The sequence below is a fragment of the Ochotona princeps genome, chromosome 2, assembly GCF_030435755.1.
Source record: "Ochotona princeps isolate mOchPri1 chromosome 2, mOchPri1.hap1, whole genome shotgun sequence".
NCBI lineage: Eukaryota > Metazoa > Chordata > Mammalia > Lagomorpha > Ochotonidae > Ochotona > Ochotona princeps.
The window spans coordinates 158,794,398-158,811,365 of NC_080833.1; the positions used below are offsets into that span (position 1 = coordinate 158,794,398).

Below are 16,968 nucleotides of genomic sequence, written 5' to 3' on the forward strand. Positions count from 1 at the left end.
GCGCACTGGCCCGTTGCGGCTCACTTTGGGAGTGAATCATCGGATGGAAGATCTTCCTCTCTGTCTCTCCTCCTCTCTGTATATCTGGCTGTAATAAAATGAATAAATCTTTAAAAAAAAAAAGTTCGGGGGAAATGGAATTAAATCATAGGTTTATTTTGGTGCAGAAAAATTGGCGAACCTCATCATACTTAACCGTGAACAGAGTCTACCTATTTGTACTAGAGTAAGTTATAGTTGCCTTAACTATAGATGCTTAATACATCTGCCCTCCGAGTCCTCACATTCCTTCTGCGATCTACCATAAACGCCGTGTGGCATGGAATGACAGCCCAAGGAGCCTAGGAAAGTGAGTCCTGAGTTTTACTTCGTTGCTTTGAGGGCTGAAGAAGATGCAGCAGGCACCTCTGAATGGCTGGCTGCTACCTTCCTGTTAAAATCCTCCACTGGCGGAACCCTGTGTCTTGGTGCAGATAATGTACAGCAGGGACCATTTTCTTCCAGAAATCAGCGGGGCAGGGGCAGGGGCAGGCAGGGCATACGGAGCACAACACGGGCACAAGGCGAGGTTCTCCCTCTCGGCTTCTCATAGGACCCTCGGGGCCGTTCCTGCTGAGGCCCGGGCTCCGGAGGAAGCCAGCCGCCCGGCCGCCCCGCCGCCCCGCCGCCCCGCCGCCCCGCCGCCCCGCCGCCCCCTGGCGGGACGCGGACGCGGCCTCTTCCGCCCTGATCCCGGCACGCCTCACGCCAACAGGGCGCTCGGCGCCTGCGACGGAGACGCAGCCAATGGGATGCCAGAGAGGAAGAGCGATAGCCAATGAGATGCAGGGGTGGGCTGGGTTCCTGGCCAATCACGAGTCTTTGCAACCGGATATGGTTGCTGGGCTCTGAAAGCTCAGCTCGGAAACCGTGAAGGGGTCCACGTGTGGCAGGGGCGGCCGAGCCGTGATGGCTTTGGAAGTTTGTTCGTGCTGACCGAGGGGACAAACTCACGTGACTTTACATACCCCAGGGGACTGAGCCCCTCAGAGGGTACCTCAGGAGCAGGGTCTAGAAGACGCCGCTGGGGCCGGGACAACATGAATCTCTTACCTAAAAGCTCCAAGGAGTTTGGCTCGGTTGACTATTGGGAGAAGTTCTTCCAGCAGCGAGGAAAGAAAGCTTTCGAGTGGTATGGGACCTACCTGGAACTGTGCGGGGTGCTGCACAAATACATCAAGCCCAGGGAGAAGGTGAGGCGCGCGGCCCGGCCGGCCGCGGGTGTGCCCAGCGGGGAGCTAGGGGACAGGCGGCCACTTGGGCGTTCCGTGTAAGGAGCTGGCTGCAAGGACACTATGCTCCCTTAAGGGTTTCCGCCACTCGTTAGAGTTCCTCCTTGGAAGAGTGGCTTTTTTCGTTGCCCCTCCTGTAAAGGCCTGCTTTTCTGTCTAGTATTGCTGTGGATTGGTCAGCTCGTGTGGGCATCGTTGCTGTAGGAATGGCCTTCGCCTTATAGTTGGTGGCAGTGCCATGTGGTCCGCACGGGTGTGCTGCCTGCACTCTTGCCACCTGTGCTGGCGGTGGGCGTGTGCTGGAGGTAGGCCAAGGAGGGTAAAAAGCTACCTCAGAGAGCAGGCGTGCCGTGCAGAGCTTATTATGGGTGCTCTCTGTTGGAAGTCTCTTCGTAAACGCAGCTGCGGGGGTCCCCAGTCGGTCGGCGTTCACATGGGGACTTCAGTCTACGCCTTGGAAGCCGGTTAACCCTCCTGCCAGCTCAGCATCCCGAGTCCCGGCTGCTCCACTTCCCATCCAGCTCCCTGCTTGTGGCCTGGGAAAGCAGTGGAAGATGGTTGGGGTCCTTGGGACCCTCCCACCACGTGGGAGATCTGGAAGAAGCTCCTTGCTCCTAGCTGTGGAGGGACTCAGCTCCAGCCATTGCAGCTTTCTGGGGAATGAACCAGTGGATGGAAGATCTTTCTGTTTCTCTCCATCTCTCTGTAAATTTGCCTTTCCGATAATAATAATATAATAATAATAATCATCATCATCCAGGCCTGTCCAGCTCTAAAAGCTATGTGACCTTGTAGCATGCTTTTCCGAAGATGGTGCCATCAGAGCGGAATTCTGGAAGATGAGTGGGGGTCACTCCATGGAGAGGCTTCAGAAAATAGCTAAGTTTCCTGAGATGGAATTTGGTGTGGTAAGATTTGAATTTTTGCAAAATGTTGTATATTGTCTTGTGGGGCCAGAGGCTTAGGTGGAGTGAGGGAGTCAGTTATGCCAACCCTTGGTTCTCAGCAGTAAAATCAGAGATTTCAACACTCAAACTACGGTCTCGCTTTGTAAAAGACTTATTTTATTGGAAAGGTAGGTTTACAAAGAGAAGGAGAGACAGATCTTCCATCTGCTGGTTCACTGTTCAAATGGCCGCAACGACTGGGGGTGAATTGAGCTGAAGCCCGGAGCTGGGAGCCACCTCTGGCTCTCCCATGTGGGTGCAGGGTCTCTAGGCTTCGGGCCGTCCTCAACTGCTTTCCCAACAAGCAGGGAGCTGGATGGGAAGTGAAGCTGGGATACAAACTACTGCCCATGTGAGGTGCTAACGCTTGCAATGGGAGGATAACCAACTGAGCCACTGTGCCAGGACTTGTGATTTTCTCTTAATTTCCTAGTCATAAATACTTGTTTTTTAAATTTATTTAGTTTATTTTTATTGGAAAGATGGATGTATATACAAAGAGGAGGAGAGACAGAGAGAAAGATCTTCCATTTGATGGTTTACTCCCCAAGCGGCCATAATGGCTGGAGCTGAGCCAATCCAAAGTCAGGAGCCTGGAACTTCCTCCAGGTCTCTCACGCGGGTGCAGGGTCCCCAAGCTTTGGGCTGTTCTCTACTGCTTTCCCAGGCCACAGGCAGGGAGCTGGATGGGAAGCGGGGCTGCTGGGGTTAGAACCAGCACCCATATGGGATCCCGGGCACCTTCAAGGCGAGGACTTTAACCACTACACTATGGCGCCAGGCCCAGAAATACTTGTTTTAGCAAAAAGGATTAGTTTATTTCTGCAATGCAGAGCTCATTCTCATTTAAGCTGGATTGTAGCTCTGCCTCATTTGTATTAGTGGGAGATCCTTTAACCCGTGGTGGCTCAGCCTGGAGTCTGGACTGAACTCTGTAATCTGGCTTCCTGGGCATGGTAGCCTTTCTGCCTTTTGAGATATGCAGTAGCCGAGGCAAGACTGCCGTGTGTGCAGGATGTGCACGTCTTGCCTCGCCTCGGGCCCCTCCATCCTGCTGTGCGTCTCTCTCTAGGTGCTGGTGATCGGTTGCGGCAACTCGGAGCTCAGTGAGCAGCTATATGATGTGGGCTATCAGGACATAGTGAGCATTGACATCAGCGAGAGTGCCATCAAGCAGATGAGGGAGCGCAACGCCACGCGGCGGCCCCAGTTGAGCTTCCTGAAGATGGACATGACGCAGATGGACTTCCCCAGTGCGTCGTTCCAGGTGGTGTTGGACAAGGGCACCCTGGACGCCGTGCTGACCGATGAGGGGGAGAAGACCCTGCAGCAGGTGGACAGGATGCTGGCTGAGGTCGGCCGCGTCCTGCAGGTGGGCGGGCGCTACCTGTGCATCTCCCTGGCTCAGGCTCACATCCTGAAGAAAGCAGTCGGGTACTTCTCTCGGGAGGGGTGGATGGTGAGGGTGCATCAATTGGCCACCAGCCAGGACCAGGTGTTGGAAGCAGAGCCTCGGTTCTCCCTGCCCGTCTTTGCCTTCGTCATGACCAAGTTCAGGCCGGTCCCTGGCCGCACCCTCCAGATCTTTGAGCTGTGTGCTCAGGAGCAGGGCAAGCCCACACGGCTGGAGAGTGCCGAGCGGCTGGCGGAGGCAGTGCGGGAGCGGCAGCAGTATGCCTGGCTGTGTGGCCAGCTGCGCCGCAAGGTCGGGCTGGGGAATGTGTCTCTGGACTTGTGTGATGGGGACACAGGGGAACCACGCTACACCCTGCACGTGGTGGACAGCCCCACGGTGAAACCATCGAGGGACAATCATTTTGCCATTTTCATCAGTGAGTTGGGCTTGTTCCCTCTGATCCCTGGAGGGGCTGGGCTCTGGTGGATGGGTGTGTCTTCGCTGTTTTTATCTTGCAAGAGGTGGCAAAGGGTGAGACTAGCCGAGGTATGGTGAAGGGAGGGTAACAGGTCCCCATCTACTGCTTAGGTTTGAGACTAGTTGCTCCTATTTCCTTCTCATCTTTTGTAAAAGCTCGAAGAAGTACAAGTGAGTTGATAAGAAGCGGAGAGAACAGGCATCACTTTAGCCAGATCGCGTGTTGCACAGAGATGTGGCTTTGCAGCCAGGAGTAATGAAAGCAATGCTGGACTAGCAGACTAAGACCTGAGCTGCGGCTCTTGGGAGTCACTTGCTTCTCTGCAGAATTTAGAGAAGCAGTACAGGAGAGTGGCTTCCAGAGTGTGCTCTGGAACCAGACTATCTGGATCAGGGTCCCAGTCCTGGCTCAGTCACTGCCTGGGCTATGACATTGCACAGATTCCTTTTTTTCCTTATCTGTGAAATGCGTTCATAGCTGCTGGGTAGCTGTGAGGCATGTAAAAGCTCTTAGCATTCATGCTGGCACATTTCAAGTGTGTTATGAATGATCGCTGTTACTACTGAAAGGAGTAAATGATAACAGGGAATGCTTTCAAAACCAGACAACTCTAAGCAAGTGCAAGGTGTTAGGGTCATGTTGGTAGTTTGTTTCCTGGTGACTGAGCCATGTTCCCAAACATTCCACAGTCCTGTCTACCCACCAGTGGGAACAAGCAGTGCGTGGATATGAGCTTGGAGTATGGGCTGGATTGCCCAAGTGTGTGCTCCACTTTTGCCATTTCTTAGCTTTATGAACCTGGGCAAATGGGGATAATAGCACCTGTGAAGATTTCGTGAGTTTATATTGTAAACAACTTGGAATTGCGCCTGGCATGCAGTGAACATTGGCGTGAGTTGCTTTTTCTTGCACCTTCATCCCTCCTTACAGACGTACCCATGGTTAGCCATGCATAGGCCTGCTTCATGTCTGCTGGGCTGCTTTGCCCTGGCTCACTTCTCACTTGCCAGGACATTGAATGGGGAGGACACTGGGCCTGGACGAGGCTGGCTGGCTGGCTGGCTGGCTGGCACATGGCCCACGTTGGTTATAGTCTTGAACTCTCTTCCCAGGACTCCCTGTAACCAAGTCCCTCTTTCTAGTCCCCCAAGGCCGGGAGACTGAGTGGCTCTTTGGCATGGAGGAAGGCCGGAAGCAGCTGGCAGCCAGTGCGGGCTTCAGGAGGCTGGTCACGGTGGCCCTTCACCGAGGTCAACAGTACGAAGGCATGGAGAGCATTCAGGCTGAGCTGTCGGCCAGGGTCCTGGAGCTGGCCCCGGCTGGAATGCCGGCACAGCAGCAGGTACGGAAGCTTTAGGGCAAACCTGCGGGGTCTCTGAAGTCTTTAGCAGCCAGGAAGGTAGAAGGGAGCCTGGTAGGAGCTGGGACGAGTGTTGACCCTATCCTGTTCACTGCCGGCAGGGAGTGAGAGGAAGTTGAGTGGTCGCCTAGAATAAAAGCCATAGTTGCAGAGGTGTCTGAAGGAAGCGCTCGCCCTTCACCTTGCAGGTTTCTTGTGGTGCAGACTTCTCTGTCATTGCCTTTTTCCTTTCCCTTTTGAACAGGCCCAGAACTGTTACTGTCATTATCTGAGGCTGCACCTGGGAGAAGGCCCTGCCGGCTCAGTAGCTGCCAGAATGTTAGCATAGCTAGTCTGGCGTGCTGTTACCAGTTGACACCAGCTGCCTTGCGTTGATAACAAACAGATGATACGAGAGCAGAGTCCCTAGATGCTTGCGTCAGCAGTGGTCTGGGGGAGGAGGAACCCAGGCTCCCAGGCCCCAGCCCTTGGCTTTGCCCTTGTGTCTGACTCCTGCTAATGTTCTGTGGGATTGGGGTCCCTCAGGCGAGAGTCATTACAGGGAGGTGCAGGTCCTCTGGGGAGCTTCATGTGTGACTCTCAACCCGCGGCTGTGTCGGTGAGGTCAGGGATTCCTGGAGGCTGTTGACTGTTCTAATAGATCGGAGTAATGGGTGTAAAGGTGATGGTGGAGTGGAGAAGTTTAAGGAAACACTGTTTTGTTTTTAAGGTTTAGAAAAATTGGGGGTGCAGACAAGAATAATGGGGAGGGGAGAAATTTCCCCAAACGTGGAGTAGTGGCTCCCCTGCTGAATTTTTTGTTGTTGTTGTTATTGGAAAGCCGGATATACAGAGAGGAGGAGAGACAGAGAGGAAGATCTTCCATCCGGTGTTTCACTCCCCAAGTGAGCTGCCAACGGGCCGGTACGCGCCGATCCGATGCCGGGACCAGGAACCTCTTCCGGGTCTCCCACGCGGGTACAGGGTCCCAAAGCTTTGGGCCGTCCTCGACTGCTTTCCCAGGCCACAAGCAGGGAGCTGGATGGGAGGTGGAGCTACCGGGATTAGAACCGGTGCCCATATGGGATCCCGGGGCTTTCAAGGCAAGGACTTTAGCCGCTAGGCCATGCTGCCGGGCCCCCCTGCTGAATTTTACTGAGGGTGCCCTCCAGCTCTCACTGTACGTCCATCGAGTTCTTTGAGGGGTTCCCGCACGAGAAGCTTGCGTTTGCCTTGGAAAGCCAGCTGCGTGACGCAAGTGGTGTAGATCTTTATGTGTTCACTTGGTTTTCACAAGATAAATTACATTCTTTTGAGAAATGGACTTACTAGGAAGGTAACACTGCAGTTAGGGTTGTCCAGGCTCTTGAGCGTGGGGCCTTAATCAAACTGGGAGATTATCAGCAGCTGAGGTTCGTGCACTGCCGGCAGGGAGTGGGAGGAAGTTGAGTGGTGGCCTGGTGACAAGCCCTGGAACCCCTTACATACGCACAGAGGAGGCCGAATGTTTCTTGTGTTAGAGTTAGGTCTTCTCTTTCCTAAGGGAGCTGGCCTTTGACCACAAACCTGGCTCTGCCTGCAGGTGCCTTTTCTGTCTGTGGGTGGGGACATCGGGGTCCGGACTGTCCAGCACCAAGACTGCAGCCCTTTGAGTGGCGACTATGTCATTGAAGACGTGCAAGGGGACGACAGGCGATACTTTAGGCGGCTGATCTTCCTCAGCAACAGAAACGTGGTGCAGTCCGAAGCCAGGCTGCTGCAGGATGTGTCTCACAGAGGTGAGGTGGCACGGGTGGGGTGCTGGGACCTGGATTGGGCTGCTGTGGATTCTGGATTTGAGGTGGTCAGAAAGACCTGGAAGCTTGGCCAGGATACAGGCAGACCTGGCAGAATCTACGTGGTCTAGGCTGCCCTTTTCCTGTCATTTGGACTGGAGAGTGGGAGTGGCACTGTCTGGGTAGCATCGTAGAAGATGATAAGTATCGGTGACAGGCAGGCCAGGTCCCCGTCCTGTCTTCCTCTCTTGTTGATTCTGCGCTCACTGAACATTCAGATGCTCTTGGTCTTCCTGTGCCACCAGCTGGGATGTTAAGGTTGTTAGAGGAGAGAGGACATCCTGCTACAGTGATTGGCACAGGGGAAATAATTGATAGCTTTGTATCTTTTTTAAAAAAGAGTTTAGGTCTGTGTTTCTTCTGTTTCAGAAGTTCTAGGGCTCTTCTGACTCCCTGGCATCCAGAGGTATATATGAAATGTTCTAACAGGCATCCCTTTGTCGGGGGAAAGGAGTCTTGATTGTAACATTGCCAGTTTCTGTGGTATAAGCACTCCCACCAAGGTCAGTTTCAAGTTAAATGATGTCTACCTGTTTGCAAAATTTCTGCATATTTGCCAGTTGGCTCTGGAGTCTGTCCAGGCCAGTGGCAGTGCTGCTGGTAGCTCCTACTGCCCAGGGGCTGCTGTGCCAAGCACGAGTGTCTTCCAATCTGCTGTCTTTCATTTTAGTTCAGAAGAAACGGAAGAAGGACCGGAAGAAGCAGCGGCCTGTTGATCCTGCAGAGGACCCCACCATAGCCCCTGGGCAGTCCATCGATAAGAGCTACCTGTGCTGTGAACACCACAAAGCCATGATTGCGGGTCTTGCCCTGCTGAGAAACCCAGAATTGCTGCTAGGTGAGGGAGATGCTGCTGCTGAGGGTGACTGTCTCCTCATTCTAGCCATCTTCTGTGTTCACGAGCAGCCTAGTCACTTTGACCTTCAACTCAGTTGTAACCCTGAAATGACCCTTGCATATAGAAAATGCAGTGACAGTGGCTAAGCTGTCTTGTTCATGACCACAGGGTGCTCAAAATACAGCGCTGCTTTCCTGATTGTCCATTCCAAAGGCCGTAGCTGGCTTCCCAGACGCCCTAACCGACAGAGGGCAGTTTGGGAGTCTAAACTTTGTTTTCTTCATTGAAAAAAAATTAAGATGTATACTTAACAAGTATACAAACTTTACATTGTTCAGCTTGCTGAATTTTTGTGCATGTGTGTAGCCATGTTAACTAGATGGTACCCATATTAATTGTATGCGCAGTGCCTTTTGATAAATGTCTAGGCTTTCAGTAATGCATTATTTGAGCACTAGATTAAATTCTTTCTTGAATTTCTACTCTTCCCCCACTGAAAAAATTCTTAGACTTCCTGCAGTTATAGTCTTATTCAGTTGAGTAGGTTTGGAGTGGACCACAGTGACAAGTGTGTTCATGTTTCTGTTTGAGTTTATAATTGTCTTCACCTGCAAGCCCTGCATAAGGCTTGTTGAGCCGCCCTGTATTTTTGGCATATGTGGATGTGTGTCTTAGAATTTCAGTTATTCAATTCAATCCCAGAGTGTATTTTCTTTTGGTGATTGTTTAGTTTCTTGTCTTCATTCAGTGCTCTGTGCTCTTTATTTAGGGCTAGGATTGGGGCCTTGGTTTTCTGGTGGTTTTATGGAATTTGGAAGGATTGCCCTCTGTTGATTGTGGGAACCAGAGAAGGCAGTTATGACCTTTTGGTGTGAGAGCTAGGGGTGGGGCATTGTACCTCAGTTGCCTTGTGATTGAATAACCTGGCCATTATATTGGCAGCTTGGCCATTACCCTCAATTTTTTTTTAAAGGTTTATTTATTTTTATTGGAAAGATTTACAGAGAAGGAGATACAGAGAGAAAGATCTTCTGTCCACCGGTTCACTTCCAAAGTGAACTGTGGCAATGGCCAGAGCTAAGCCAGTCTGAAGCCAGGAGCCAGGAGCTTCTTCTGGGCTCCCACATGGGGGAAGGGTCCCAAGGCTTTTGGCCTAGGCCTATTTTCCTAGGCTGTAAGTAGGGAGCTTTGGGCCATTCTCTGTTGCTTTCCCAGGCCACAATCATATGAACTGGAGCCCGTATTGGATGCTGCTGCACGCAAGGCGAGGATTTAGCCATTGAGCCATCGCGCTAGGCCCTACCCTACATTTTTGAAGGGCAGGAGTCTTATAATGCCAATGATAGAGACTCTGGAAATCATGTCTGTAAAATCACATATAGATTCATCCTATGGATCTGGATTTTATGGGGTGAGGGTTGAGTTCTTCAGTGTTGACTGACTCCTGAATTCCTGGAATGAGACAGGTTAGGTTTCTAAATCTTGTATTCCTGGGCAGAGTCAACAATTTGCTTTCCTTTTTTGCCTTCCCTAAGGCTGATCCAGGACTTCATGGTGAGCAGATGACCGAGTGACGCTTTCTTCTCTCGCCACAGAGACCCCCCTGGCGTTGTTGGTGGTAGGCCTCGGCGGCGGCAGCCTTCCCCTCTTTGTCCACGATCATTTCCCGAAGTGCTGCGTTGATGCTGTGGAGATCGACCCCTCCATGTTGGAAGTGGCTACCCAGTGGTTTGGCTTCTCCCAGAGTGACCGGATGAAGGTTCATATAGCGGATGGCCTGGACTACATCACCAGCCTAGCAGGAGCAGAAGGTTAGAATTCATCTCTAAGTGGCATCCATGTGGTTCCATGCTGTGCTGCTGTGTGCGGGTGGTTAAACGGAGAGGTTGCCTGCGGGTTCGGATTCCCCGGGGGCCTGTCTCTGGGCTTATGAATGGCCACCTTCTCATTGTGTGCTCAGATGGCCTTCTGTGCACACACATCCTGGTGTCGCTTTGGTAACATTTTTAATTTACTTGGGTGCCTAAGGCTTAATAGCTCTACAAGCTAAAGAATTCACAAACATTGAAAATACTGTAGCCCAGTAGGAAAATAGTGAAGGTTATAAACAAGAATCATGTGAGAGGATGTCCAACTTCCCTCACGTAGCCACGAGATCATTAGAATGAGGACGTTGCCGTCAGACTGTCTTCATAAACGCCCCTTTAAAGACCTGCTTCCAAATGCAGTCACCTACGGTTCGTGTTAGAGTGCGGGAGAGGTGACACTGGACTCAAGTGTGGGATGTGCTGCCCAAGCGTGGTGACAGCAAAGTGGGTTTGTTTTTTTTTTTTTAAGATTTATTTTATTTTTGATTGGAAAGTCAGATATACAGAGAGGAGGAGAGACAGAAAGGAAGATCTTCCATCCGATGATTACTCCCCAAGTAGCCACAACAGCTGGAGCTGAGCTGATCTGAACCCAGGAGCCCGAGGCCTCTTCTGGGTTGCCCATGTGGTTTCAGGTAACTGGAAACAATTCCCCTACAGGAAGTTCAGAACACTTTCTTTTGTGAGGCAACATGTGCTGTTTCTGGAGTTAAAGTTACCATTTGTTGGATCAGCTCCTCTGTCCAGATCACTGGTTCTCAACTCTGACTGTATTAGGAGTTACTGGAGTTGTTATTACTTAGTTAGGAATGTAGTTTGCCTTCTTTTAAGTATTGAGAACGGTCCCAAGGTGACTGATGTTCTGCAGTTTGAAAACCGTTAGTATGAATGGACTCTTAGCCAAAGAAGTGTTTATGCTAGAGTGGCCTTGGTGAGTCTGTGCCTTTGCGAGGTGCTGTTAGATGTGGAGGACCTCAAGCTTACTGTGGGGGTGCCACAGTGGCTTCGGTGAGTCTGTGCCTTTGCGAGGCGCTGTTGTTTGTGGAGGACGACCTCATGCTTACTGTGGGCTCTGATGGTAAGGATGCTGCTCTACCGTGATGTCAGTGTACCACAGGCACACCATTTCCTGTTATTAGAACATGCCCACTGCAGCAACCACCGCTCTCAGGGAGCAGGGCGCAGGAATGGGGATGGCATTTTATTCTGAAAAGATGAGGGCTTGTTTGTTTTTCTCTCCCAGTTCGACCTCGCTATGATGTCATCATGTTTGATGTGGACAGTAAAGACCCGACACTGGGAATGAGTTGTCCACCTGCAGCGTTTGTGGAGCAGCCTTTTCTGCAGAAGGTCAAAAGCATCCTGAGCCCTGAAGGTACGGGGGGAAGAGAGAAAGGACCTTCCAGCATGTTGTGTCTTTTTCAATGAAAAATGCACGTCAGTGTGTATTTGCATGGATTTCTCCAATCAGTGCATCTGTGTGCCAGCACCAAGCCCAGCCTGCTTGCGGGGTCACTCATCTGCCCAGAGGACCTATGTCCTAAGTAACAGCCTAGTTTTGCCCCTTTTTATTTTTTATGAACGAGTTATATGGAATCATACAGAATGTACTCTGAGTGTTTTTTCTTTCTGTTCACATGTTTGTAGCGTCACCCACACTGTTGGTGTTGATTTGCCATGAATCTTTGTGTGACTGTTCCACAATTCTTCAGTCTGTTCCACCCTGGGCGTTTGGGGTGTTCCCTGTTTGGGGCCATTGTAAGCAGTGCTGCCGCTAACACTGCGACATGGGCTTTTTTTTTTTTTTTTTTTTTTTTTTTATTAAATAAAGCAAACATTTATTAAATTGTGATAAAAAAATATTCCATCAAATTACAAAACCTGAGTAAGAAAAACAAACAGCACATGCTTAACTGTAGTTGACATTCAAATAAAATTTGCATTCCCAAAATATTATACAGTAATTAGAAAATACCGTTTTTTTTTTTTTTTTTTTTTTTTTTTCAGGGGGATAGGGAAGTGGGTAATACTGTTATGTCCACATTGTTTCCATCTTGTATCTGAGGTAAAGGGGGATATTGAGGGGGAAGCCCCACCCGGTTTCCCGCCCACCCCGAGTCCCGGATGTGGGGCATGCTCTGAGATATGTGCTCGAGTGGTGTTAATAGTTCTCCGGTTATGAATCGCTGCCAGTTTCGCTTGATGAGGTCGTCCACTGATTGATACGGTCCATCATAAAGTCTCATATATCGCTGCCAACATATAACTGAGATGAATGATTGATCTGCTCTGATTCTGTCTTTTCTTGATTAGAGTTCTGAGTCCAGCAGTTCGATTAGGGAGATCTCCAAAGAAACTTAGAGGTATTCCCAGACTAGTTTCTTGTATGCTCTAGCAAGCACAGGGCCCGGCACAGTCCATCACCACGATCAGCTGGTGGTTGCAATTGCTGGGTTGGTTCTGTTTTCAGTCCCGAGTTGCACTGGAACCAATGGGTGTTGCAGTCCAGTCTGGTTCTGCCCAGCACGTACTCGGCCCTCACACAAACCAGTGGGAGCTGCAGCCTAGTCGGGGCGACCCACAATAACCCCCACCAGGCCCGCCCCCTACCCTGGTTTGCCAGTATGTGTAGCAGAAGACCAGTCTGTCCCTCATCCCATTTGGCTCTTGTACGTGTCAATGGGTATTAAAGCTTAGTTCTATCTAACCAACTCAACCATCCAGCCCTCACGGGTGTTGAGTGCCTCTCTATCTAGCCATTCCAGCCCCCGTCCCAGTCTTCATGCCCTCCCATGGGAATAGTGACCCAAGAAGGGGGAACCCACTTTTTCCCTCCCAGGTCTCTCTGTCCCGGTTTATGCACTCTTTAGGTGGTTCTGTGATTTGACTTGACAGAATTAGTCCCCAGTGCCAGTCTGTTCCACCCTGGGCGTTTGGGGTGTTCCCTGTTTGGGGCCATTGTAAGCAGTGCTGCCGCTAACACTGTGACATGGGCTTTTGCGTGAAGTGTCTTACCCTGTCTCTTGGGTACACACTCGGGATTATGACTGCTAGATGACACTTTCTGAGCATGTTCAGCTTTCCCAAATGTTGCCACACAGTTTCACACTTTCCCAAGTGTGGTGACAACTAGTTGCCGTCTGAATGCTACGCACATGCCTCCAGTCTTTACAGGTCCTTCCCACTGTCAGATGGCAGCCTTCACGCTGTGTCCGTGGCCTGCTGCGTGTAGAGTTGGGACCCTGGCACAGGCCCTTCCCACTGTAACTGGCAGTCTTCACGCTGTGTCCGTGGCCTGCTGCGTGTAGAGTTGGGACCCTGGCACAGGCCCTTCCCACTGTAACTGGCAGTCTTCACGCTGTGTCCGTGGCCTGCTGCGTGTATTTAATAACTACATGGATTCGGAGCAGTGTCACAGCCAGGGTAGCCTTGGCCCCGTGCCTGTTAATCAGTGCTGTGCATTGTCCAGCATGTGATGTCCCTGCAAAGGTGGTCAGTGATCCTTGGGAAACTGGGGTATGAAGAATGGTAAAATAATGTGCTAGCAGCACAGAAAGCAAGAGATAAGCTTGACTTGAAAACGTTATTTAAAGCATTTAAAAATCTTCAGTCTACTGATTCACCCCCACACTAATGCCATCTGGGCCAGACGGACACCAGGAGCCTGTCCCTGCCAGGTGGGTGGCAGGGACACAGCCCCATGCTGCATCCCGGGTGCACATCAGCAGGAGACTGAGCCAGAGTGGAGAGAAAAGTCAGTAATTGAATCTGCAGACTCAGGATGGGATGTGGGCATTCCAGTTAGTAACTGCTGAACCAGTTGAGCTGGGTCTGAGGTGGGGTGAGACAGCACTGGGCTGTCAGGCCTGCCACGTAGGGGCGCTGTCCTTGCTGGGAAGGTGCCGCCAAGGCATCTGCCACAAGTAGTAACTTCACTGCTGAGCCAAATGCTCACCTCCAGCTCAGGTTTTGTTGGGGTTCACATATTCCCCAGCTTTTGACTTTTCGCTTCTATGTGGTGTGTGTTCTCTGCAAATGCAGTGCTGCTGTAGGCCGTCGGCCTCACTGGGAGGGGAACCGGCATCCTCAGAGCTTGTCCCTTGACTCGTTGCTCTGATTCCTTCCCCCCCTGCAGGTGTCTTTATCCTTAACCTCGTGTGCCGAGACGTGGGGCTGAAGGACTCGGTGCTGGCCAGGCTCAAGGCCGTGTTCCCTCTTCTGTATGTGCGGCGGATTGAGGATGAAGTGAACGAGATCCTGTTCTGTCAGCTGCACCCTGAGCGGAAACTTGCCATGCCGGAGCTCCTGGAAATGGCGCAGGCCCTGCAGCGGGCGCTCAGGAAGCCTGGGCAGGCTTGGGATGACACGTACATCCTGTCGGATATGCTCAAATCTGTAAAGATTGTGTGATCACTGAGGCTGGGCACTCCTCTGCCTGCCCAGACTGCGCTTGGACCCCTGGTCTGCCAGGGACGGAAGAAATAGAGCACACAGTGCTTGCTTAGCCCCGTGTCTTTACTGGTGTCCTGCTCGGCTCTGTGCGATCTCCTGCTTAGCAGAGCTGGGAAGGTGTCTCCATCTTGTCCTCTTCAGTGCCACTTGGATCAGTGGGCTCTGCTTCCTGCACTGTGTCCTGGAGCAGGGCTCCTCCGGACTGCTGAAGGCGGTCTGTTTGCTCTCCGTCTGTTGGTTCTGTGGGAATGGTCTCCAGTGAAACAGCAGAGCATTGCAGGCCCAGAGATGTGGCCGCAGTGAGTCCTACCCTAGGGAGACAGACTTGACAAGGCATCTGTTACTGACTGCCTCCAATTGAGACTGCACTGCAGTCCTGCCCACGTAGGGGCCTCCAGGACCTGCTCCTACAACCTCCAGCACATTTCCTTGGCTGCCGAGAGCTTGTAGCCTAAACCATTTGTTCTCCTTGTAGTGGAAGGGTGAGGCAGCTGGTCCCACAGCCATGTCAGAATCCTGCAGACCAAAGGCTTGGTCTTCATTTGCCCAGCACGTGGACTAAGTGACAGCTGCATGTCAGATGCTGCAAAGAGCTGTGGTGGAAGTACAGATGTCTAAAAATGGCCAGGAAACAGATTAGCAATAAAGATACGTTTCACATACTCTTCCCCAGTGGTTTGCATACACTATCTCATTTCACCTGGAATAAAAGATAAGTAAGCCAAAATGACATCTAAATCCAAATCTCACTTGAGTCAGAAGTAAGAACGCTGTTTATCAGAGCTGTTTGGCCAGTGCTTCTGAGATTGGCTTCACGAGCACTGCCATGTAAAACAGATGTCACTGGGCCCGGCGTGGTAGCCTAGTGGCTAAAGTCCTCACCTTGAACACTCCGGGATCCCATATGGGTCCCGGTTCTATTCCTGGCTGTCCCACTTCCCATAAAGCTCCCTGCTTGTGGCCTGGGAAAGCAGTAGAAAACAGCCCCAAACCTTGGGAACCTGCACACACGTGGGAGACCCAGAGGAGGCCCCAGGCTCCTGGCTTCGGATAAGCTCAGCTCCAGCTATTGTGGCCACTTGGGGAGTGAATCAATAGATGGAAGATCTTCCTCTCTGTCTCTTCTCTATATATCTGACTTTGCAATCAAATCTTAAAAAAAAGATAGGACAGATATCACTGATCCCTTCTGGAGCCTGTCTTTCTGTGGGGTGTGGACATGCATTCTAATTCAGGGTGAAGTGTATTTCAGTTATATTGTCAGTCTCAGAAGGAAAAGCTGTGTGAGTGTGGAGTAATATTTTCAGATCTCGTCCATTAGCATATGTGGTGTCTGCTCTTCAGGGAAGGGGCTTCCACTGGAGAAGTGTAAGGTGAAGCTTCTGTGCCTTGTGTCCATTCAGCATAGCACACCCTCAGCTGTCAGCTCATGCAGTGCTGGGATGGACTGTAGGATCCTTTGTCCTTGCTGTGTCCCTGTATGTTGGGCTCCAGCACAGCACACCCTCAGCTGTCAGCTCATGCAGTGCTGGGATGGACTGTAGGATCATTTGTTCCTGTATGTTGGGCTCCAAGCACAGCACACCCTCAGCTGTCAGCTCACGCAGTGCTGGGATGGACTGTAGGATCGTTTGTGCTTGCTCTGTCCCTCTTGGTGCTGTGCGGAGTTGGAAGCTGCACCCTGGGTGGCACAGCCAACCCAGGGAGTGAGCAGGATGACAGGTGACAGCAGAGTCTCAGCTGTGCTTAGGAGGAATAAATACCCTGAGGACCGTTCCAACACATTTGAGTGTTGCCTTCTTACCTTTGGAGCTGGGGAAATGAACTCGGGAAGCGATGGCTGTTGGGTCTGTTGGTTCACTCCCTGAATGGCCACAGCGCCATGGCCGAGTCAGCTGAAGCCAGTAGCTTTAGGTTTCCCATGTGGGTGCAGGGGTCCAGGCTCTTGGGCCATCCTTCACTGCTTTCACATGCACAGTGGTAAGGTAATGGATCAGAAGTGAAGCAACTAGGACTCGAACAGTGGTGGCTCAACTTGCTACGCCACCAACACCAGCCCCGACAGTTGTCTAGAGATGTTGGTTATGTGTGCCTTGGAAGACTAAAGGACAAGACTGTTGGGCAGAAGGTGCAGTTGGTCCATTTTCAGCTTGGTTTCTAGGAAGAGAATTTGTACCAGTGGAGAATGTTGTGTTCACTGAGACACTTGATGGCGTTCACTCTACTTATGCTCTGCTGCTGCTGCGTTCTGGCCCCCAGCAGGCTGAGAAAGGGCTTTCTGTGCGTAGACAGAGCTAATGGCCTGTTTCTCACCTTTTCCACCAGAGACCTTTTTTGGGTATTAATGTCAGACTGTTGGAACTTCATGACACTTTTGCCCAACTTTACGTTAGGGAAGGGCAGCTTACTTAAATTCTGGATCACACCAGCAACATAAATGCATGGAGTGAGCCAGATACAAAAAACGCAAGGATGAGATCTGAAGCAAAACAGAGAGTGAATGTCCCATGTAAAGACAATGGTTTTTCTCTGTGGTCCTGTCCC

General features: G+C 51.2%; 1 protein-coding gene across 2 annotated transcripts; it reads left to right on the forward strand.

Annotated features, from left to right (window-relative positions):
- Positions 1 to 827: 827 nt before the first annotated feature.
- METTL13 (methyltransferase 13, eEF1A N-terminus and K55) lies at positions 828 to 14,660 on the forward strand. 2 transcript variants are annotated; one of them, XM_004596289.2, is made up of 8 exons: positions 828 to 1,232; positions 3,291 to 4,050; positions 5,235 to 5,434; positions 7,014 to 7,209; positions 7,937 to 8,104; positions 9,700 to 9,915; positions 11,216 to 11,347; positions 14,108 to 14,660. In XM_004596289.2, exons 1-8 carry the CDS (start codon positions 1,080 to 1,082, stop codon positions 14,380 to 14,382), a joined length of 2,100 nt encoding a protein of 699 aa, XP_004596346.2. In that variant the 5' UTR covers positions 828 to 1,079; the 3' UTR covers positions 14,383 to 14,660. The 2 variants fall into 2 exon arrangements, with proteins under 2 accessions (XP_004596346.2, XP_058516653.1); XM_058660670.1 differs by lacking the exon at positions 828 to 1,232 and having other exon boundaries at positions 3,454 to 3,590; positions 14,108 to 14,452.
- Positions 14,661 to 16,968: the final 2,308 nt, after the last annotated feature.